The sequence below is a fragment of the Pholis gunnellus genome (genome assembly GCF_910591455.1).
Source record: "Pholis gunnellus genome assembly, chromosome: 20".
Classification (NCBI taxonomy): domain Eukaryota; kingdom Metazoa; phylum Chordata; class Actinopteri; order Perciformes; family Pholidae; genus Pholis; species Pholis gunnellus.
The window spans coordinates 16,197,436-16,220,142 of NC_136547.1; the positions used below are offsets into that span (position 1 = coordinate 16,197,436).

A 22,707-nucleotide genomic window follows, 5' to 3' on the forward strand; every position below is an offset into this window, starting at 1 on the left:
GAATGAACTCAGGGGGCTATTGCGTTACTCTATATGTATGTTGTAATGTACCCACAGTTCTTGGCACTGGATTTTGGCGCAGCACCGTGAATTTAACATTAATGTCGACAGGGAATGGGCCCCGTTTACACTGCTGCTATCACAGTGGCATTACACTGCCATCCTTACCTCTGACAATCCAGTTTCTCTGATCCTCTTCTTTTTTTCTCCTCAGGATTGAATTGTTGTTTATCTTTTCAGAAATGCAGCATCTGCATGTTCCATCCGGTTATGGCACATTAAACAACAGTCCGTGTATTACAAGGAGCATGCTGTCAATGTCAGTGGGGTCTAGGGAACGAGATGAGAACCAGGCATTTCTCTTAGCTCTCTAGACGGAGAGGCTCACATGGCGCTGTGTGGATTAGATTTTTAGTGACAATGACCCAAAGCTTTAGGCCTGGGGTGTATGTACTGTACTCCTTCTGTGTACTTTCACTTGTGTGTTTACTTGTATGTTTTTTTTCCCCCCCCCACCACTGTAACTGAACTTAAGGCAAGAATACATTCATAGTAATCAGAGGACCTATTGGCATTTGCAGGACATGGAGCTCATTTACTCTGCACAGTGAGAAACATGTGCACTGTTAGAAATGAGACCAAAACAAAAACTGCGCCTCGAGGAGAACTCGTGTGAACTGATATCAACGCTACATAAGCGAAAGAATAAAAGGACTGTAACAACTTTTAAAGAGAAACATCTCAAGTAATATTCTTGAACATTTGTATGTGAAATTGGAGGTTGAACTATACATATGTACAGGCAGCTATTCATAGCGTTTTTAAAGTGGAAGATGATATTCTAGATTATTATGTTCACTAATTGCGGCGGTAAACAAAATACATTTGAATAGCCTAAGACAAAACTTAATGTGATTTCTCCTTTGATCTCTCTAAGTGCCTTTAGTCCTCAGGGCAAGAGCAATAATTTACCAAATAAGGAGTGTTCTCCTCCTTCATTGTTCTAATTTGATGATTAATTACTTTGGCAAAATCATGTATCCACTCCGACTATAGCCTAGACAGTATGTGCAGTAAACATCGCATTTATTAAGGAGGAACATTATTTTAAAAGCATTCTTTATGGTTTTTCAATAACAGTCAAACTTTAAGTAACATTTAATGAATGCAAATGTCATGTAGCTTATTTAAATAACAGCTTCAGTTTACAACACAATAACGTTAAACTGGCCTGGTATCACACAGAGCAAATGGTGATTGTTTGCAGTTTTTTCTTTTTAATTAGTAAAATTACCTGATTCATTTTCCCATAATTGTTTCAGGGAGTTTCTCAATTTGCATATGCACCCAAACAATATTTGTCTTGCAGAAAGGTGTGTCTGCTGAAATGAAAATAAGAAAGTGAAGGAAAACACAGGGACACAATCACCACTGATGTCGAATTTGCCCTGTCTCACACGCCGCATGTGAAACTCAGAAAAACTGATTGGTACCCAGTCGAAATGAAAATGGTTTTTAAATAAGTTACAATTAGATAAGCATTAATCTCAGTGGTATAAATGAATGTCTTGCTGTAGGGCTTGTTGAATGTAAAAACAGATTTACAAAAACTCCTCTTACCAGATTGGTCTGGAAGTAGTCCTTCTCCATTTTAATTGCTCTGTCATTTAGAGTTGAAATAAGCCCCCCCCCCCCCCACCCCCCCCCACCCATTCTGCCCCTTGATTTTGCCTTTGAAATTAAATATTGTATACAAATACATGCTGTTCATGGGCATGAGCACAGTTCATCATTGAAATCTGCATAAAACGATGCTTAAAAAGCTCCATACGCTTTGAGCAACAGAGCTCTTTCATATGGCGCATTCTTATGTAAACATATCCATAACAAAAACAACTACTTATGCCTTTTTACCTCAGCTTTCTTATTGTTCGGCTTGTCCCCAGAAATGAGAGAAATGTGGGTCTGCAGAGTTTGTTTCCACGTACTCTTGATTTTCAAAGGAACCCATACTTGCTTTCATACATTCCTCCTTTTTCTTTCCATTCATGCCAATTTAGACCACCTACAAGTCAAAATAGTGTCGACTTTGCATATATGTGTATATATATATGTGTGTGTGTACATAGATGGACAGAGCGATAGATGAATCACCTTTATGTTGCATTTGTTTTAATCATGCTTTAAACATGAATTCTATATTGAAATGACTATACTCAAAATCTTCCAAGCTGTACGGCACACAAGGAGGCCTGACATGGTGTTACTTAAAGACTATTTTTGTCTCTCCTTTGAGATTTTTTAGCTTGAGTTCATGTGAATGGAAGTAATGAGAAGTGTGCCTGGATTTCCATACTCATTTGCACACCAAGACTGTGTACTCTCGTGCAGCCTGTGCAAAAATGCATAATTCTCCAGGAGAGAGTGTTGTTGCCCATTCATTGTAGGAACAGGGAGGAAGTATTTTAATGTGACCTTCATTACACATTCATGTCAACTTTTCTTATCTATTTATGATTAAATTCTTTTCCACTCCTGTTGTTCAATTAGTGCTTGACCCCTTTAGCGGCGATGTAAATTAAATGACATTTTAGTGTCGTCCCATATTTAAAATACTGCGTTAGTTGCGGATCATAAATGATGATCTTCATTCTGCAGCTAATTTATTCATTTAACAATTTCCCTCCAGAAGTTACAGCAGAAGGCTCTGCAGCAACCTAAGCAGAAGAAATCCAAGTCGGCTGAATTTCTGATGGGTGAGTCCTGCTTGATGAGTTATTGCTCATAATTTGTGTAAGGATTAATTAACTAATTACAGACAAATGGCTTTGGGCTAAATTTTGCTCTTGCTTGTCAGGGCGCAATTTGTAATTATTTTAATCATTTCTTCTTCTTCTCTTTTTTTTTTTCCTCCTCCTTTGCAGGATTCTGATTTAATTTTAACCTAATTGTGTTTTAGTGTCATTCTAGGAGGATGCGCTTGAACATTTTGGGGCAGACAAATCACCAATAGAAACATTTTTGTTGCCAATAAATGTGCTTTGTTATTTTTTTACGAGTCACTTTGACCTAACGGTTGTATTGCCCCTTCGTGTCAGTGTTTGTATTTGTATTTATGTTCTTACTTATTTTGTCAGGGAGAGCGGAGAGAGTGGCTCTGGTGGGCATAGAAAACCCAGCCTTCGATGGAGGAGGAAGCACCGAGCTCTCTGTTCCTCCTGTTTGGCTGGGGAGAGAAATTCGAGGTGACAGGCCAGATAGCACCCTTGCAGCTCACCCAAAAAAAATGGAGCTGCAAGCCCCTGCCAAAGAAAGAGGTGAAGCTTCATTTTTCATTAGCCTCAAATTTGTTGACAGTAGTTGTGTTCCTGATCTAACCTTTTCTCTCGCTCCCTCTTTCTTCTCCTCTTTCTCTCTCTGCCTCTCTCCATTCGTGGGGCCCTTGGTCCCTGCATTCCAAAGCAAGCGTGTCCTAACAAGCAACCCTCGTATAACTTCTTCCTCCGCTGGAGAACGCTACAGTAGTGGGTGTTCTATCTCTATCTAGAAGTACCCTCGACACAATCAGCCTTGACTCCCACTCTCGGCTACATGCCTTGTGGTGGGCTGGAGTCATAGGAGAGTGCATTTACATACGCTACTACGCTACCAAGCCGATCCGCTGTCTGTGTGGTGTACTCACAACGCCCCCGAAACACGGCTTAAGGCCAATCAGGCATACGAATATGCCCCCTTATAATTCAGTATGTCAGGGAGAACTCTTGAGGAATGGGATGGTAAATTAGGATGCGTTCAAGGTTGCGAGCGTGCCAGTTTTCTCAGAGATGAGTCACATGTAAGATTCTTGATTTTAATGTGGTTTATTTTGCTTTTGCTGTGCATGGCGAGTAAATTTTATCAATTATTGTCACAACGTTTTTAATGCACAAGAGGTAGGATTGCACTCCACCGTGGTGCGTGGAACTGTCCGTCATGGAAGCCAAAAGATATTTTATCTCAGGTCCAGAAAGTCAGACCATAAACGTATGATATAGGAGACTAATGTTAAATCTAAACCAGTAATTTAAACGTCTTTTTCATTGGCTGAAGATACTGGCTTTAGCAAAGCGATCAAACATTCCAGTCATCATCTTTGTTTCTGTTTTGTTTATATATGAGGTACTTTTCCATAGTCTGTGTATTATCTACAGTCAAGCACGCTTCCTTTTCATATTGTTGTTGGAAAACCGCACTGAAAGTGAAACTTTACTGTATTGTTTAAGTCTCGTGGCTTTGAAGAGAACACAGATTCACTTTGAGTTCAGTTTCCCGTCGGAAAGGGCTGCCTGACGGCAAGATTAAGTGGTAGCATGCTATTAAACATTAAACATTTAACATTAAATTATTGTTTTTTTCTTTAGTTTACACTGATTTTGGATAAGTACCTCATACGACCCCACTTCAAAAGATTGAAACTATCCCTTTAATGAAGGAATACGGTTCATCAAATCAAGAAAACACAACTAAGCCTAATTCTATAAAGTTAGTTTTATTGGGGAAACAGGATCCACCGTCTCTCTGTGCAGCGACACCGACTCTCTCCAAACATATATTGACAAGCTGATGCTGATGAAGGAAGTCACTGATTTTCCTCTCTTCTTTTTTGTTCTATTAATTGGAAATGCTAATTAGGCCACTCACCATACCCTTAAAGCATACAAAATGAACTTAACCATATGGCAGTTTAATGATATTGGAACTCAGGAAAATATGAAATATTTCACATCAGCACAGTCACTACATGAATATGTTTTTGTTATTAAAAGGGCTCTGTCAAGTCCACGGACACCCTCTTATTACATGCATGTCTCAAAGGGCATTTTATATATATATATATATCACACGCTATGTGTTTATAACTTCATTTCTTTGTGGTAATTACAGTGACTATATGATTTACACAAACAAACTATAAATCTCCAGCACAAAATGAGCAACACTTCTTCTTCAGAGTGAATATGCAGCACAGTTCAGTGACTCGTGTGCCTTTTTATTGGAAGATCACAAAGGCAGATTGTTCCATGTTTGTGACACTTCTATTTGGCCTTAACCAAAATCCCACATCGTCTCTCGTTCTCCGTTAGCAGTAACTCTGGCTGCCAAGAGGTTCTAGTTACTGATAATGTGCATATGAGAACAGAGAATTGAAATTTTCATTAGAGAGACGAACTGGAGGACAGCCAGACTATTTAGGTAAATCACAGATATGATTCAAAAGGCGATCCACGAAGCCACCGCCATTATGCAAATTTGTGTTTGAAAAAAGGGTTTCATAACCTCAGAGCTATTTGCAGAGAAATTGTTCAAACTCTTTGTTAACGATGTAGAGGGATTTAACATGTGAATTTCACAGTCAATTTATGGCGCCGTCGAGGTGTCATGCGGCTCCTCCTTTTTTAATAATTTCTTTCACTCTTGACTCTTTAACTTAGAGTAAAGACAGTGTGTGGAAACCTCCTGCAAGATATTTAATATGAGCACCGAATAATCCCAGTGAGCTTGATTTCGGGTAGTGGCCTAGTGGGCCAGTGGTGCGGCTGTGCAAACACGCTTACTCACATTTTTATGCACACAAGCGCCGATACCCACAGACTTCTATAAAGGCGATCCTTGTGTGGAATATATGACATGATTTAATGCACCATGCATTTTTTTTTTTTTTTTTGCCGCACAACCTGAGAAATACAAGTAAAGCAATTTAGATTGGAGTGAAATATTCAAGGCCTGTAATGAGAATGATTTGGGGTTAAGAAAGCTGCTTGGTGGGGTGTACCCTTAATAGAAAGAGCCCTGGAGCCATTGGATTCCCATAAACTCTGCAGAGCAGACTTGATACCCATAGGTCAATGATTGCTAATAAGAAGTCAATGAGACATGGGCTCAGGTTATTTTCCTTTGGATCTGCTCCTCCAAACTTGCCCGGTCCTCTGGGCCGCTGACCTCGGAGTATTTAGAAGGTATTGTCTTTGAAATTCCAGGTACTTTTGAGCTTGTAGACTTTCTCATTAGTTCCTTTTGAACACGGCAAACATATGGCAGTTGTATTTAAGAGATTGCCTGCCGTGACCTTTTGCGGCATGCTAATTAGGCCCCAGAGCACCGCAGGCCGCTCAAGAGTCGCACTGAGAAACCCAGCAGTCTCTTACCCAGTCCTCTCCTTCTGCCTCTGTACTCCCCGTCTCATCACGGCTCTGCCTTATCTGGTAGCAGCCGCTGCCCCTGCCCTTCGACAGTGTGGGTTTCAAAATTAACATTTCGCTTCATGTGCTTCTAATAACCACTAACCTGAACCTGTTCAACTCCCCCCCCCCCCCCCCCCCCCCCCTCCACCCTTGCCAACTCCCAACCCCTCTTTCTTTCGCCTCTCCCACTTTCCATAGGAAATAAATGTGCCCAAAATTACTTTGACCCGCCGTCGGCTGAGCAGACGGACCCAAGGCGTTGCAGGATGGCTGGGGTCAGCGCTGAAGATGAGCTGGAATTAAGTATGTCATTCTCCGTCATAATGGTTCTCCTCGGTTCATTAAAGCGAGGTGAGAGAGATCACTGGTAGCAGGCCGCCAATTGTGACGGCAGGACAGTCGCTGTAAATACACCGAGCGATGGCATCGCCAGATTGGCTGCCCGACTCGCTGTCATTGACGAAGGTCACGTATCATTGGTCAGCTTTCATTTCACCAATGATTCTTTTTTTTTTTCTTTCCCCTGTCAAATGACACACGCAGAGCCACATCAATAGTTTGCAGCCCCCTCCTAAAGCAGGCCTATTAAAAACGAGCTCTTGGGAGCCAAGTAATATGCATGTTATAATGAAACATGGCTATTAATGGAGAAGCCATTTCACCTGTATCTTTTGGATATCACTGCCGTGTAATATCAAAGGATTCGCCAAACCAAATCTCATCACATGATGAAAGGCCGGCTAACAGGCATGTTAATGCTCCTATTTCATTACCCCTCTGCATACACTTGATTTTCACCCCTCTCCAGCCACGGCTAATGTCTCCGGTTTGCATGTTAAGGTGTGGTTTAGATTGACTTGTCTGATAAGTGGAAAGTAATTTTAAAGCACACAAATGCATGTCATTTTCCCGGCACCTTTTGAGGGTGTACTCATTTTATAATTGTTTTGACTTGTAGCAATATTGAATGCTGATGAAAACAGACTGTATCAAAGAATGTCTGCATTGCTGGATGAGGAGGATACCTTCATAAATATACCTGGTATGTACCCACATATAACTGTACTCCTGTATCTTGGTAATTAGGACACAGCTGATTGGTTGCCAACAATACACATTTTTACAACTTTAACTCCGAACAATTACTTTACCTTTTATATTGCGTTAGTTTAATGTAGAACAATTGCTTTACTTTTGCATTACTTAAATGAAGATTTTTTTTTTACTTTTTGGGTCATATAATGTTCATTACATTCCTTGTGAGCACTGTTTACCTAAATCTCCTGATTTAGAAAAATGTATCTGATTTCAACATTTTTCCATATCTGGTCACATGTGTAACTGCTGGTTAATGCTGTTAAGATTTTGTGTATCAATTCACTTTCCTAACTTCAAAACCAGATGTACATTTTAATTTGCATGGCGATGTATTGATACAACTTCACGTTTTAACATCATGAAACAAAATTGCAAAAGTCCCCATTTGAAACAGTGACAGTCCCAGTGAGACAGAAGTTAGAGCAGCTTCGTCTCCTCTACTGTGATGTATCTCACAGCGAAACTAAATATTTTAGCGGTGTACATTTACAAGAGGGATTTAAATCAAATCCTTTGCATTATATTTGGTAACTAAAAATGGGCGTGCTTTAGCGTGATACGGAGCGACAGAGAACTGTTGGTTTGCCACACATGCGCACACACACACACACACACACTCACTCAACTGTTGTTAGATGCAGGAGGAGGACGAGGGAGAGATGAAAAGTGCACATAAGGTGAAGTTTTTTTTTTTTTTATGACCATTGTGGCTAGCCAGTTGCCCAAAGTAAACGCCCCTGAGTGCAGGATGAGTCATCAAACATTTGACACCGTAACAGAAACCAAAAGACGTTCTAACTTCCATTTTAAGTGGGACTTTAAAGGCTCAAGACAGTGAAATCATAAACAACCCAGACAAAAATGTGATGCTACCAGCACTAAAAGCAGCACTAACGTAGAACAAAGAATAAGACTAGAAATGGACCGTCACTTGTAGTCAGCTTTCCAAGCACAGCCATTGTCTCACAGTAGGCGTGCCTTTTCTCATTAGCTCAGTTTTATTTAAATATGTAGCCAACCAGGCAACATTGAGGTGGTTTAAGCTCAGCATTGTTCTGGCTTGAAGACAGTCGCACCAGATCCTGTTGACATGACGCACATCTCCCTTGTAATTCCAGCGCACAAGTGATGGGTTTAGGCCCGCTTCAACACGGTAGAATTTAGCCGGCTTGTATTATTTGCCATTGTCTTGGATTTAGCTGTACCACCGAGATTAGCAGCCCCGTCCATTGTCTTGGAATGTTCATGAAATCCCACTGAAAAAGTAAAGAGGATCTTGGATTAACAGTTCCTCCATGCAATAGGCTGAGAGTCTGGGAAGAGAAGAGAGAGAGGGAGAGAGAGAGAGAGAGAGAGCTCCTACTTCTGTACCGTTGGAGTCCGACTGCGGTGACTGCCAGTAAGCACTTCACCGAGCTACAATAGGCTTCATGACAATCACCTTATGCTGTTGTATGGATGCCTCCCACCGGTGTAGGCCCCATGTCTTCTTTGCAGCCGCACAGCCAGCGCAGTGTATGTCAGCACTGATCCTGACATTTTGTGACTGCTTCTCAGGCTTTTGTCTTCGCTTCTATAGCCCGCCATAAAGCACCATGCACATTTCACAAGAAAGAGCATGAATACGACAAAGTATTAATGAAATGGACAGTGGCCAGTGCTGTAGACATTTTCTCAAAAAAGAAATTCCTCGAGAAATCCCTTCTGTCTGTCTGAGATCTTCAGTTCTTCCTTTTTTTTTTATCTTGATACATTTTATTGCCTTGGCTTGGAGATGAAAGAACACAGAATGGTATTCTATTCATTCTAGTTCTCGGTAAGACGTTGGGCATTGATATCAGTTTCTATGTGGAAAGCATTAGTCAGTGATAACGGCTTTGGCTGTTGTGTATATTGGACTGCACACGTTGAATACACTGATGCTCAAAAGAATACCTCTTGCTTTCTACCGAGGCGGTGCGGCAAAACTGAAAAGACACAAAGCAAGCAGGTTAGCTGCTGTAAATGATGCTTCCCTGCTTTCAGTAATGAATTTTAGGTTGCTAACTAAAAACTAGTTCACATATGGTGCAGAAGACAAACTTTCTTTCAATGTATAGGCCCGTTGTTCACAATTTAACTAGCTTTACAGCTATAAGCAACACAAACACCACATCTTCCTTTTCATTCCTTGCCGAGTAAAGCCTCAGTTCAGCCCCATGTATCCTATTCTACATCTGCTCTTAAGATTAACAAACCTTCCTTGTATTTGGTCAAATGTTTTTGCATGAGTTCGATTAAATGTTAGGAGATATTTCTATCTAAAAACCACAGACTTTGCTTGAATAAACAACCGCGATAATATTAGCAAAAGAATAGCCAAGCAGGCTAATGTGGTTCTTGTGCAAAGCCCTTGCAGAGCTAAGGTCTTGTCTCCAATATGAATATGTCAAGATCAGGATTCAAGGCTTGAATATGATACTTTGGTTTTGTGAATGTTCATATTGTATTCATGCGAGTTGCTGTTTCAGAGTACACCACTGTCCACCTGAATAAATGTCTGTATATACATGTGTGTCTGTTTCTGGATGTGGTAAGTATGCACATCCATCAGTATGTGTATGCATGTGTGCGTGTGTGTGTGTGTGTGTGTGTGTCTGTGGATGCCCACTGATGCGTATCTCTCCAGGTACGCTGCCTGCCTCCAGGGATGAGGAGGTGTTGGAGGTGAAGGCGGGTGATCCGGTGCTTCAGCGGCGACTGCTGCTCCACGGTGGTGGTGATGCCTCGGGCTCCAGGCCCTCCCAGGCCCATACCATTGCCAAAACCCAGGCTGGGGCGAGTAGCGCTGGGCTGGGAGGAGAGGCTGGACTCAAAGCGGGGAGGACGGTAATGGGCAGAGAAAGCACTGTAAAAAGTAATGCTATGCTTTTATTTATGTTTTATATATTGTTTCTTATTATCTTAATATCACACTATTAAGTTTAGTATGATAATAACATGTATTTCCTTTGAACGTTCATAAAGCGAGCAGGAAATCATTCCAGGAAGTTGTGTACATTTTCATGCAATTCTTTGTCTCTGGACTCTATTTTATTCCCTCAGATTTTATTGGTGGACATGATAAGACACACAACATTATACTCCAAGACTTCCGCATAATGCTGCAGTTGCATTATATATTTTTTTGATAAATATTATAAGGTTTGTGATGCCACTGTATTATTTCTTGCAGCGAGCACAGCTGAGGAGGTGATCCCCCACTACGCCCAGCAGCTAAGGGAGCGTGTGCGGCCTGACATGATCACGCTTGGCAGCCTTTCACTGCAGCAGGTCAGGGCTACAAAGAGGAATATCTGTGTCATCATCCCATATTCACCAGCACATCAGCCATGTCCATTATGCTGTGTATCAGTGGCTTTGGCTAATGGACATTGTGTGTGTGTGTGTGTGTGTGTGTGTGCGTGCATGTGTGCGTGTACATTTATCCATTTTGTCTGTTCACATGCCTATGTGTATATGTGTATATGTGTATGTGGGTGTGTTACGTACTCTGCTTACTCATTTTCTTTATTTTTTCCTTCCACATTTGGTCCGCTTTTTGTCCCCAACCTTTTTTTTTCCCCCCACCACCGCTACTTTTGTAAAAGTTCTGCATTTCATTTTCAGTGCACATGGTCCCAATCTCAGCTGAATGCACTCATTTGAAATTGCCTTTTGTAGAACACGCATTCATTCAAGGTTAGATAACTCATTCATCGTCAGCTCAGAATGTGCGCACGGATTTCAACTGTATAATCTATGCTACATAGGATATCCTCACACAATTAACTTATTTGTGGAGACAGTTTTGTTCTGTCTTTGAACTTTGTTGTGCATTATTATGCATATTTGTCTCTGACAGTAGCTGATTTCCTTCTTTCTTTACCCGTCTTACAGTCTTTTCAGGAAAAATAGAGCGTGACTACTTTTTATCTCCCAACTGGGGAGTAGGGATATAGTGAACTAGCGTTAAGATCTGAAGCTCCTTTCAGAACAAGTGTTTGTATTCCCGTCAGTCAGAAAGGAAATGGGAGAGGACAACAAGAACATGGGCTTTCCATTGTGTTGGCAAATGATTGCGAGGAAACCCGACAAATTAACGCATTCGTTAAAAGAATGCAGAACTTCGATCCACAGTATTTTTAGTTATAATCTCGCTTGAAAAGAGAGTAGGAGTATCAAATTATATGAATAGAAAGTAAACATAATTGGGGGGAAAAAATGGTTCAACAATGTCTCACCATCACTTGGAAGCCACAGCAACAGTTGACTCATCCTCCCCGACTGGATAATAGTAGCGTCTACTGTGTACTGTATCAGTATTGGGATCAGTGTTATCTTATTCTGCCATAATATGTATGCGCTCTCCTACTGTTTCCACACCCACCTCCCATTGAAAGCACATTATCCACCAGAGATTTCACATCTATTTTAAAAATAATAGCGTTTTTCTTCTTTCTCTATTCTGTCGTACAAAGCCTCTACAGGGCGAGACGCTGTCACTTAGCAGTGTCAATGCGTCTGAATGGGGAGTGCGAATGTGCTGACTGAATGTAAAACCGGCAGAAATACTCATCAAACGCTACATGTCTTTAGGGCCTGGCTCAGTATCGATTGCCTGCAGATTGCATTACAGTTGCTCCTTGTGCTTAATTCTGCCATTATGGTTGCACTGCACTGTTTCATAAAGCGGCATCCAAAGAAAGTGTGCACGTGTGTTTACACGGATTTTCAGCGAGCGGCTCAGAAGGGACCACTGAAGAGGAGGGAGTGGGCAAAGAGAAAGAAGAGACTGATGGCCTTCTTCGCTGGGAATGTTCAGGTAAAGGCCTGTGTACTGTTTATATGCTGTGTGAAGGAGTCGTTGCTTTTTTTTAGTTAAAAGGCATAATAGGCCCACAGGATATTAACTTCGGGACTGTGTGCTGTTTAGAGATAATTTCACAAGCTCAACATATTCCTCCAATCGTTTTCTTTCTTGTTACATTTCTCCATAACATTACCCGCCAAAAATTCTTATTCCTGAGTGCTCATTTTTTAACAATATTTCATTACAATTAGTCACAAATTAATAATATCTTACATTGTAATTTAGAGTGATGTGGTGTTTACACGAAATTGTCAATTAGCTGATGATGTTAATGACGCTTACCACATAAACAGTGTTTGTTAACATATCCACTTTAATATTTAAAGGCGCCTCATTCACAAAGAGAGTGTGACGAGGCAGCGAGAGAAGCCCCACAGCCCCGGCTGAGCACACCGCTGCAGTGGTAAAGTCCAGCCCATTTTCACATTTCTCTCCAAATGTACAATTGATGTCACATGACTGTAATCTTTAATTGTGCGAAAAGCATTTGCGATTCCACGGACATTCGCGAAAGGAATGTAATTCGTACGTCCTCTGCATGGCTTCTCCTGTTGACGGGCATTGCATTGTGGGTAGCGTGTCTCGAGGTGACAGAAATCTGTCCATGTCATTGGGCCTGGAGGCGCATCAATTCTCGGTCCCTCCACTTTCGTCGGAGATCACACGTCAAATCTCGTAGCGGGGGCGCCTCGGGCGATCGGCTTAGCATGTTTAAGTTTTTAGCAATTACGGACTACCATGCCGGCTGACATGATAAAATCAAGGAACTACTGTACACATCAGTATCTTCTCTTGTGTTTGGTTGTTTTATGGGTGGGTGGTAGTCGGACACCAGCCCTGTCAGATTAATGTGGTTCGGAGTTTAGCGCGATGACCTCCTCTCGACAGCCTTGAACCCTGTAAATTCCTTCTGATATCAATGGTGGGTGGCTATTAGACATGGGAGACTTTCTATGCATCACCTAGGGCTACATCTGCCTGAAATTTAATGAGAAATGATTTCACTTTTTCTCTCTCCCTACGCCTATGAAAGGGAAGAAAAAAAAATAAAGAGGAGAGACGGGGAGCTGACTTGTGGTTTTTGTAACAAATGTGTAATTCATTTGTTTCCACTGTTTCTGATTTAATGGAGGTCGAGTAATTGCATTAGGAAGCACATTGTGCCTTGTTGTGAACTGATGAAAGCACATGTAATACTTTTGATAGGCGAACAGTAAGGAGGGAGAGAGGGAGGGAAAGGAAAGAAAGACCCAGTGCCTGCCTTTGATGCCGAGCATTTATTTGCTGAATTATCCTTCCTTTTTACAAGCATCTTATCCCCAGTCACAGGCAGGCCAGGGCCCCTGTGATATTGCTTTATTTTGAGGAATTAAGAGAGGTGGCGAGGACACAGAGCGAAGCAACCGCTTATTACATTACCACTGATAAGATTGAATGGCAGAGAGAGAGAGAAAGAAAGAGAGAGAGAGGGACCCAGTGGAAAGTGTTTTGTTGTGTTGTTATTAGATTGAGCCTCTGTTAGCTACAGAGTGGAACAACAGAGAGTCCAAAATGCAGGTGGCTGTTAACAGGGTTAGCTTCTTGTATTCTTGTGTGTTGTATACGTGTGTGTGTGTGTGTGTGTGTGCATGTAGCAGCAGAACCACTGAAAACCCGTCACTCAGAGCGCTGGGGGAAGGCCAAGAGGAAGCGATGGCCAAATACGGGCAGATGACAGAGCTCCCAGAATCCTCTTCTTCAGCATCACGGCCCCCGTGGCAGGTAAGCTCCGCTAGCCGCTCAACACTGTGGACGGAGTAGCACACATTCGTTGGAAAGAGAAAGCACACAAACAGGAAGTGACATACCTTTTAAATCTCTAAGCGGCTTGTTTCACGGGAGGAGACACAAGAGGAACGTATTGATCCCAAAAGTGTTTACAAAATCTTAAAATACATGCAGGGTTGTTTGTTGAAAAACATGTCCAATGATGTAATAATGTGAAATCATGTGATGAATGGGGAAATAATACCGCATATTTTCTACTTTTGTATATTCCTGCATGCTATTCATTACACTAATGGGTAGTATATGTGCACATACCCACACAAAGGCACATTCACATGCAGGCACCATACAGATGCTAACTATTCAGCCTCACAAAGATTTTTGTTTTTTTTCCTGCCTGCTTTGTGTGGATGTTGTCTGTGGTTTTAGGAATCTAAGTAGGAGGAAAAGGGAGTCTTTGGAGATGAAAAAGGGGGAACAGAGGGAGAGGAGAGAACAGAGAACCAAGTGGGAAAAGAGAGAAGGAAGCTGCAGCTTTAGCGGTAGCATCACCAGCTGTGGGAGGAGTGTGCTGTTGTGTTGCATCTGGGGATGAGGCTGCCATGCCACCGTGCTGGCTTAAAGATGTAATGAATCTTCAGTCGGGGGCTTTCCTTCCAGGGTGACAACTGGCTTTGAGGAAGGTTGTAAATGCAGGGGAGATTGTGGTATAATTCCTCAGACTGGCGTTTGTGCCCCCCAGTCACCATTCGATTATCTCCCAAATTGCTGTGTTTCACTGAGATAAAGATTTTTTATGGCTTGCTGACTTGAAACAACCGGCACAGGCAGAATAGGGGGCAAAGAGGGAGAGGGGAAGAGAGAAAGCGAGAGAGAGAGAGAGAGAGAGAGAGAGAAAGCAATGGCCAAACCTGCCACGCATAGTAATTTCCTTTGGTAAATGACAAAATCTTTGTTTATATGACATTTCCCTAAAATTACTGCAGCGAGATGAATCTGAAATATAAAATGTCACATTTGGCATGCAAAACTATGAAAATATATTTCTGTGCAAAATTCATGGAGGCATTTAATTTAGAACGTGTTTAATAACTAAGGCAGCCTGCATCAGTAATCCTGCCCGGAGGTCCCAAAAAGATTGTCATATTTATTCTCTCCTTTCTTCACCCCCCTCCTTCATTCCGAAGCCAAAAAATTTTAAGGGTAAATGTTCATTGTTAATTAAGATTTACTAATTAAAATGAAAATAATTAACGAGAAAGCTTAATCTCTGAATATTAGCCCATACTTAGAAAGAAAGGAAGTTTTTGTATGTGGCATTTCCTGTCTCTATTAAGAGTGCATTTTGTGTGATCAGTCAATGTGTGGAAAGCCCTGAAAAGATGTTTCAGCGAAAGGACGGCTGCTTGCCAGCAAAACCACGGAGGATCCCTCGCTAGAGCCTTTGATCTCATCTGTAGGAGTGCTGTAATGTTATGGCACTTTAGGCACAACTCAGGCTTGGGGCAAACAAACCACCTCTGATATGGAAAATTGGCTCACTTCACCTTTTACCTTCGCCTTGCTGTCTTGACTGTCTCTCACGTCGCCTGTTCGTGCATGTGGGCCGGATAATAACAATACCTCATAAAAAACATACATAGTGGAAATTTGACACCGGTTTGATGTTATTGTTTTTTTTTGTTTTTTTTGCTTATTTTTGTCCTTTCTCATCTTCCTCCTCTTCCCTTTTTCAGTCCTCATGCACACATCTCTTTCCAGTGTGGGGACTTGGAGGCCTCCATCACCTCCCCCCCAAATGTGAGATGTGTGGGCTAAACCGCTTTGCCACCAATTATACTAATTTCACTTCTGCCTAAATTGTTTTTGTTGTTTTGGTATGCAAAGATGCGCACAGTGGGGAGATTGAGGGGCATTACTGCAGGGCTCAGCACACACCTTCCCCCCCCTCCTTCACAGACTAGCAGAGCAATGGGCACCGCCAGCCGGTGTTAGGTTATTATGTGAAGTGTGCGAAGAAGGATAGGGATAGTCTCAGTTTTTTGGTGACAACACGGCACACAGTATACTGTAAAACATGTATGAATATGAGTGTGTGTGTGTGCACATGTAGCCCTGAGTGCTACTATGTCATTGATTACAATTGAGGGCTTTAATTGCCAGACACTCAGAACTAGCCCTAGGGAGATGGTCAACACGGTGTAAATTTGAGTACATAAAATGAATGCGCATTAAGTTGAAAATGAATGGGCATTAAGAGAAGCAACTTAGATGATTAGAGAAGAAGAAATACCGGCATTTAAGAAAGGAAAGGATAGGGCAGGACAGCATAGGATGGAATAGAATAACATCAGATATAATGGGATAGGATTGGAAGGATGGGATGGGATGGAATGGATAGGATATGGTGGGAAAAGATGCGATAGGGTGGGATGGGATGGGATTGACAATATAGGATGGGAAAAGAAAGGACAGGATAAGATGGGATAGGGTGAGGTAGGATTGGGCAGTATAGAATAGGATGGGATAGGATACAATAGGAGAGGGTGGGACAGGATAGGATTGGATAGGATAAGCTCGGATTGAATGGGATAGGAGAAGAAAGGGAAGGATAGGAAAGGTTTGGTCGGGATAAAAATCTGATAGGATTTTGTAATTTGCTGTACACAAGTGGAACTTTTGGGTTTGATGAAAGCGGTGGAATCAAGGTGAAGCATTCATCAAAAGCAATCACATTCTGGGGAACATTAATATCCATATAGACAATAGCACGGCAATCTGCCCGGTAGTATTTGGTGAACAAATGGATGGACAAAAAAAAGCAGCATCGCTTTTGAAGTTTAAAAACATCTAAATGGTGATGAAGACCAAGTGGCTCTGTTTAAGCCAGATTGACTTTTCATTCAGTGCTGTTCAACAAATGCCATAGGGGACAAAAGACTGAATTTGTATTTCTATTGTTCTCCGATTATGTTTCATCAAAAATAAATAAAAAAATAACTTAACTGTCTCACCAGCTTACCCTATTACTCATCCTAAGCCCTAAAAAAGAGGCACATGTCACCAAAACAAACAAGCAAATAAACAACAAGTGGGCTGATGTAGCCTGAAGGTTAGTGGGATGAGCGTGCTACCAGAAGGTTGGCGTTTTGAAAACCATCCTGCCCATGAATGGGCAGCGTGGCCAGGGGAAAATAAATGCCACTCTCAACTTTCGATAACAAGGAATGCTGATGTGCCCTTGAAGCAAGGCACTTAGCCCCTAAATGGTTGAATGGAGATCACCAGATGAAAGCCTGCAGCTGTACTGGCCATGTCTTACATATATGACTGCTTGACTGCAATTGGGCGAAAACACTTCAGTTGTTCAGCAAACATACATGAAGTAAAAAAAAACAAAAAGAAAAAAGATGACTCCCCCAAAAAATGGGGGAATTACATCATCACATTTAGATGTTGTGCTACGACAAGAACCAAGCCTTCCTCTACTGTGGCCATGCTGTCTTATCTCCAGATGTGCATCCTGATTTTCTATTTATTGTTTGGTGTCGTGGCCTGCATGCAGCAAGGTCATGCTGTTTCTCTCACTTCCCTCCGTTACCAAATGACATGCAATTTGTGTAAATAGAGTAGTGCAGGGATGAGTCCTAAAACCTTGAAAGGATTTGGCATGTTTGCACCTCCGGGACTTTGGAATAGATTTTTTTATTAGATGCCCGAAATAAGATCTGTGATTAATACAAGCCAAAGAGATTTTAACAATTTGTTCTAAGACATAAAATATGTAAATCCCCCACCTGGGAATTTTTAAGTTTTTGCGTGTCTTAAATAAGGTTAACAAGTAGTGTAATAAGACAACTGAATGTCACTCTTGAGCACTAGTCGGCTAGTCAGCGTAGCGGTGGTCACGTGAAGTCATGCGATCATGGTGTTGCTCTTTTAATATAATGCAGTCCAGTACAACTACAACCTCAATAAGGAATATACAATTACATCAATTTAAGTCTTTACAAAGTCGAGGTCTGTAAACGTTATTTACATAGCAAACAGTAGTTACACATGTAGATTAGATGACATATTTGCTGACAGCATTTACAACGTTGGCCAATACGGTAGCGTCACACTGTCAACAAATTGTTTGTTTTAGAGGCAGGTTGACTAATTACTGCTAGTTGATGATTTAGTGGTAAATTCCAAAAGCAAACAGACAAACCGTCTTTTAGCTTGACACAGTTGATTATCAATTACACCCTGGTTACCAACAAACACTTGACTGAATGGTCTTACTGTAATTATAAGTGTCAACCTCTAATATTGGGTATAATTGTGGAGTTGACAATGCAACATCTCTACTTTGTTCTGTGAGGTATGAAAGCTTTACAAAATAAGAGCGTTAATACATATAATTGAGATCAATAAGTGTAATATGTACAGTACATTTACAGTTCTACTATGTGTCCGTCATAATATGTAATTGATAAGATACTGTAGTAAAATCGTATGTTCTGCACTTTGTGTCTTGTAGGTGACCCAGAGCACAACCCCGCAGCCTGTGGAGGTGTGTGTGTGCTGCCTAAGAGCCACCAGAGACAAGCTGCCAAGGGGCCTCTACGCTGTCAGTGTGGCCCTTCACAGCCGTCTAGGGGGCCCAGCTCTGGCCTGGTGCAGTCAGAAAGAGCAGCAACAGTGGGCGGTGTCCACCGAGCCGATCGAGCATCGGGGGCGCTTCTGGGACACCGACCTGCAACTCAACCAGAGCCTATTCATGGTGAGGAGATGTTGGACAGAAGCACAACATGAGTGGCGATGATATCCAGAAATCTGAAAAAGTCCACAAGGCATCCAAAATAGGAGTAAATACATTCATATGGATTTATTGAACATTTAAGATAAATGTGTCAAGAGTCATAACTTCAGTTTGTGTTCAGCTTTGTTTAAATGTTGGATTGTGGCAAAACATAAATGGTGTACTTCTAGAAAAAACTAAACATTTACTATAAACTCCAAATGTTTTGTTTGCAGTCAGCATTGACATTCACAGTTAAGGTTGCAGATTTGAAAGAGAACATGCAAGAGACGCTCTATTGACACTAATGTGTTTTTATTCAACGAGGACAGGACAGAATCAGGCTGTGATTTGTGACTGTGCATTTCATTTAATAAGAATCCCCTAATTCATGTGATGCGTGGGGAAGCTGCTTTGAATATTCCTTTTATTTCCAGCGAAATATTAGAATAAATATAAAACATCTCCTTATCTGAAAGCAATTTTGACATTAAGGGAACCTGAATTAAATCACGCTAAATTCCAATGACATGGACGAAGCCTTTGATGTGAAATTCAATGGAAGATTTTTTTTGTAAAACGCAATCTTAAAAACCAACAGTCCCCTCAGATAAAAGCAAAGAATAGAACATGCTTTGCTAATATGACAGAACTCGCCACAGTGCGTTTTTAGTTTTTGTATTTACCACAGTAATTCCAAATTCCTCTTTCGGTTTCGCTTGGTTTCATCAGTTGCAGTGAAGATTGAAAGGGTTATGAGAAGTTATATTGCTGTAAAAGACGGCATATGAAAATATGCCACACACAGCCTCTGGGTCTTTCTCCGGGGATCTCCATATGAATAAAACAACAACTTTTCAAACATGACATTTAATCCATGCATGTAAATCAAACCCAGGATCAATTATTCATTTATATAAGGAAGTAATGTTCTATTGGAATGAAAATGTACAAATGCAGTGAAAAATTTAGTTTCTTCTCTGCATGTATTTGAGCGTCTGTAATATGGTCGAGCCGGATAAAAGAAGAAATGGAAAAGTTAGGCAGTATTGACTAAAACCAGTATTAAAAAGCTCAACTTCCATTTCCAATGTATGGTCAAAAGACTAAACGTGTTTTCACATTTGCTTCTTCTGGTGAAACAACACAGCAGATTACATTTGATGCACATTTCACAACCACTTTGTTAAACCTCCTGATATGAGGGAAAACATCCTCTATAGAGGCTGTACTAATCTTCAAAACCTACATACTCCTTTTGGATGCTTGATATTGACCAGTGGATTAGAGATCCCTGTTCATGTGTATTCAATGACGATGTGTGCACAGTGCGTAAGATTCACAAGAGAAACCTTAAAACAGAAGCCACTAAATCCAGTGTGTCCCCCCCCCCCCCCCCCCCCCCTCCCCATATAGTTTTGTACAGGCTGAGAAAGGGCTTCTTCAGTGTTCTGATGGCAACTCTAAAGGCCTTAGCCGGAGCATTTAGCACATGTGGACACTGCCAATGTGCTAGTGGGCGTATTCACTCAGCGAGAGCATCCTGATAATATTGTCTGCAGCTCCCGTCAAACATAAAGGACGGGGGTAAAAACTGGCATAAACTGAATGCGGACCTGGGATCTGATTCAGAGGTAAAAAAGGTTTAAGTACGGCATGGTAAATGCCTCGTGTCACTCTTCCTTAACTCCTCTCCTCCCCAAACCCTCGGCTGTGCTTTATAGACAAACCTGTTGTTGTTGTTGTTGTTGTTGTTGTCCCCATTGATAGTCTCAGACAAATCTGATCAGCGTTTCCACCACTATCAGGATTGGCTTGGATGTTTTCTCTCTCTCTCTCTCTCTCCCTCCCTCTTGCCCACACTGTAGCGTGCGATTTTAGGAGTGCTTGCAGTGCCTTCTAAGAGGAAATGAGGAATTAGTGATGGTAAGAGGAAGCCAGGAGCTTATTTTCCTTTCCTCCCTCTCTCTCCTTCTTTTTTTTTTTTTTCAATCACCCTTTGCTTTGTGCGTCTGGGTTTGGATTTAGACAGAAACAGTGCAGTTCAGTTGGAGATGTCTTGGATTTGCTGGCAAGTGGGAGCACACAAGAGGAGTCGGGCCCACGGTCTTTGTGCACCGAATGGGAATAGGCATAAGATTCCACATTTTATTATTGAAGGGGGAAGAAGAGGGACTGAGGAAGAAAATTGAAAAAAAGATAAAAGGTTAGAGGAAGTGATTTTGGAGGTCTTTGATATATATATATATATATATATTTTTTATTAAAATCTTTTGTTTCTCTTTTTACGAATGAGAAGACATCAGTCTGTTTTGAATCAAACAGGCTACTTCTGACGGTTTAAGCAGCTCCGCTAGCTAACACAGGAAGTGAGAAGACCTCTGAAGCACATCATCCAGCCTCACAAACCTCACAGCAACGCTTCCCACATACACATATATGCAAACAAGCGCACGTCTCCCTCACACATATGCACTCGCACACACAAATTACTATTTATGCAGGTCATATTTCTTACAGCAAATGAATAATATGAAATATCCTCAATATCCATAATCCGTGATATTATGCCATAAATTTGTGTCCTGAGTCAGACACTACTCCCCATCATTTCACAGGTGCATACCAAAAGCAGATTATCAGGGGTGGGTGGGAGGGATACACATGATTTATGTGTTAAAACAAGTCCCCTGCGTTTCCCATTACAACTAATAAAGGGATAAAATATTTCCACCCAGTGATGGATGAAGTGGCACACACCTCACTGTCAGTTCATTTTTTAAGCAAACCCACCGTTCTCTGGGTAAATAAGAATGTTTGCCATCGACTGCTAACCGCTAACGCTTCTTGCCTCATGCGAGATACCCTTAATATCATCAGTTTGATTGATGGCGGCCTCACTGCATCGGATCTGCAGCAACCGTCAGCTCAGAGACTACCACGGCAATCTCAAGTTCTCCTCCACCCTGCATTTGATGCCGACAGCCTTTATCACTCCCAACATCTCCTTTTTCGGCAATTTGCCGAGTCGGACGGGTAAGAATGGCAGTTAAGAAGGTTCCTGAAAAGAAACTGGAAAAAAAAGTTAAAAGAGGATTCAAGTCTAGGATGTAGATTAAGTGCCTCCCTGAGGGCTCCTGTCCTGTTTGTTACTCTCTGTGTGTCTGTTTGTCATTGGCCTCCTGGTTGTGAGCAAGTCCATGCCTGTTTAGTACTGTAGTATTGTCTGTGCCAATGTGTCGATGTGTCTGCATATGTGTGTATCAGTGTGTGCGCCTGTAGGCATGTGTGTTCCGGTGAGTGGAATTGTGAATTGTTGCGCCTTCCTGTGCCTGCAGATCCTACCTGCAGCCCGTGAGGTCGTCCCCTCCATGGTCCTGGTCTTCCAACTGATCGCGCTACCGGGAGACAGCAGCCACGTCAGCTCTGTGCTGGCTTGGGGGGCGTTTCCTGTTTGCGGGCCGAGCCTCGGCCTTGTCCAGGGCAGGTGCGTCAGTGGCAGATCAAAGTTAGCTGATGGACCTCAAGGAGTTTGTGTATATGTACATAAGTATTATAGGTCGCTAAACTACAATGCCTCTCAGCAAAACATCACATGGAGTGACACGAAATTATAGTAACCACAACCGGTTATGTGTCATTGACCCAGGTTCAAAACCCCTCTGCTCAGGGGGGAGCCGAACACACAACTGGACCAGTTCAAAAAGATTGAAGCCGTCATCTCCTCTGATCTAGACCACTGGCTGTGCAACCTGTACTTTCAGGTGTGTGTGTGTGTGTGCAATGACGGAAACATGTGCATGCACATATCTGTTGTTTTTGTTCATGTTATATTCATAATTGTGTGCAGGTATGGGTATATATGCTTGTGTGTGTTTTCCCTCACTCTGACCCTCCCCTTTTATTCGGGAGGCAGGTTGGCAGATCTGGGTAGATGGGGGTTG

The 22,707-nt window shown here is 41.8% G+C and overlaps 1 protein-coding gene across 1 annotated transcript in view; it reads left to right on the forward strand.

The window, feature by feature from the left end:
• Window positions 1–22,707, forward strand: part of ofcc1 (orofacial cleft 1 candidate 1) — a gene marked incomplete at both ends in the record, with an annotated part of 165,262 nt that overhangs the window by 91,042 nt on the left and 51,513 nt on the right. Inside the window, 12 exons of the mRNA XM_079181158.1 lie at window positions 2,690–2,756; window positions 3,138–3,317; window positions 6,420–6,524; window positions 7,180–7,263; window positions 9,988–10,215; window positions 10,534–10,631; window positions 12,076–12,162; window positions 12,537–12,613; window positions 13,845–13,971; window positions 18,503–18,745; window positions 22,102–22,250; window positions 22,413–22,527. Of these exons, the coding sequence (XP_079037284.1) occupies window positions 2,690–2,756; window positions 3,138–3,317; window positions 6,420–6,524; window positions 7,180–7,263; window positions 9,988–10,215; window positions 10,534–10,631; window positions 12,076–12,162; window positions 12,537–12,613; window positions 13,845–13,971; window positions 18,503–18,745; window positions 22,102–22,250; window positions 22,413–22,527 (1,560 nt within the window). The remainder of the gene's footprint in view (window positions 1–2,689; window positions 2,757–3,137; window positions 3,318–6,419; window positions 6,525–7,179; window positions 7,264–9,987; window positions 10,216–10,533; window positions 10,632–12,075; window positions 12,163–12,536; window positions 12,614–13,844; window positions 13,972–18,502; window positions 18,746–22,101; window positions 22,251–22,412; window positions 22,528–22,707) is intronic.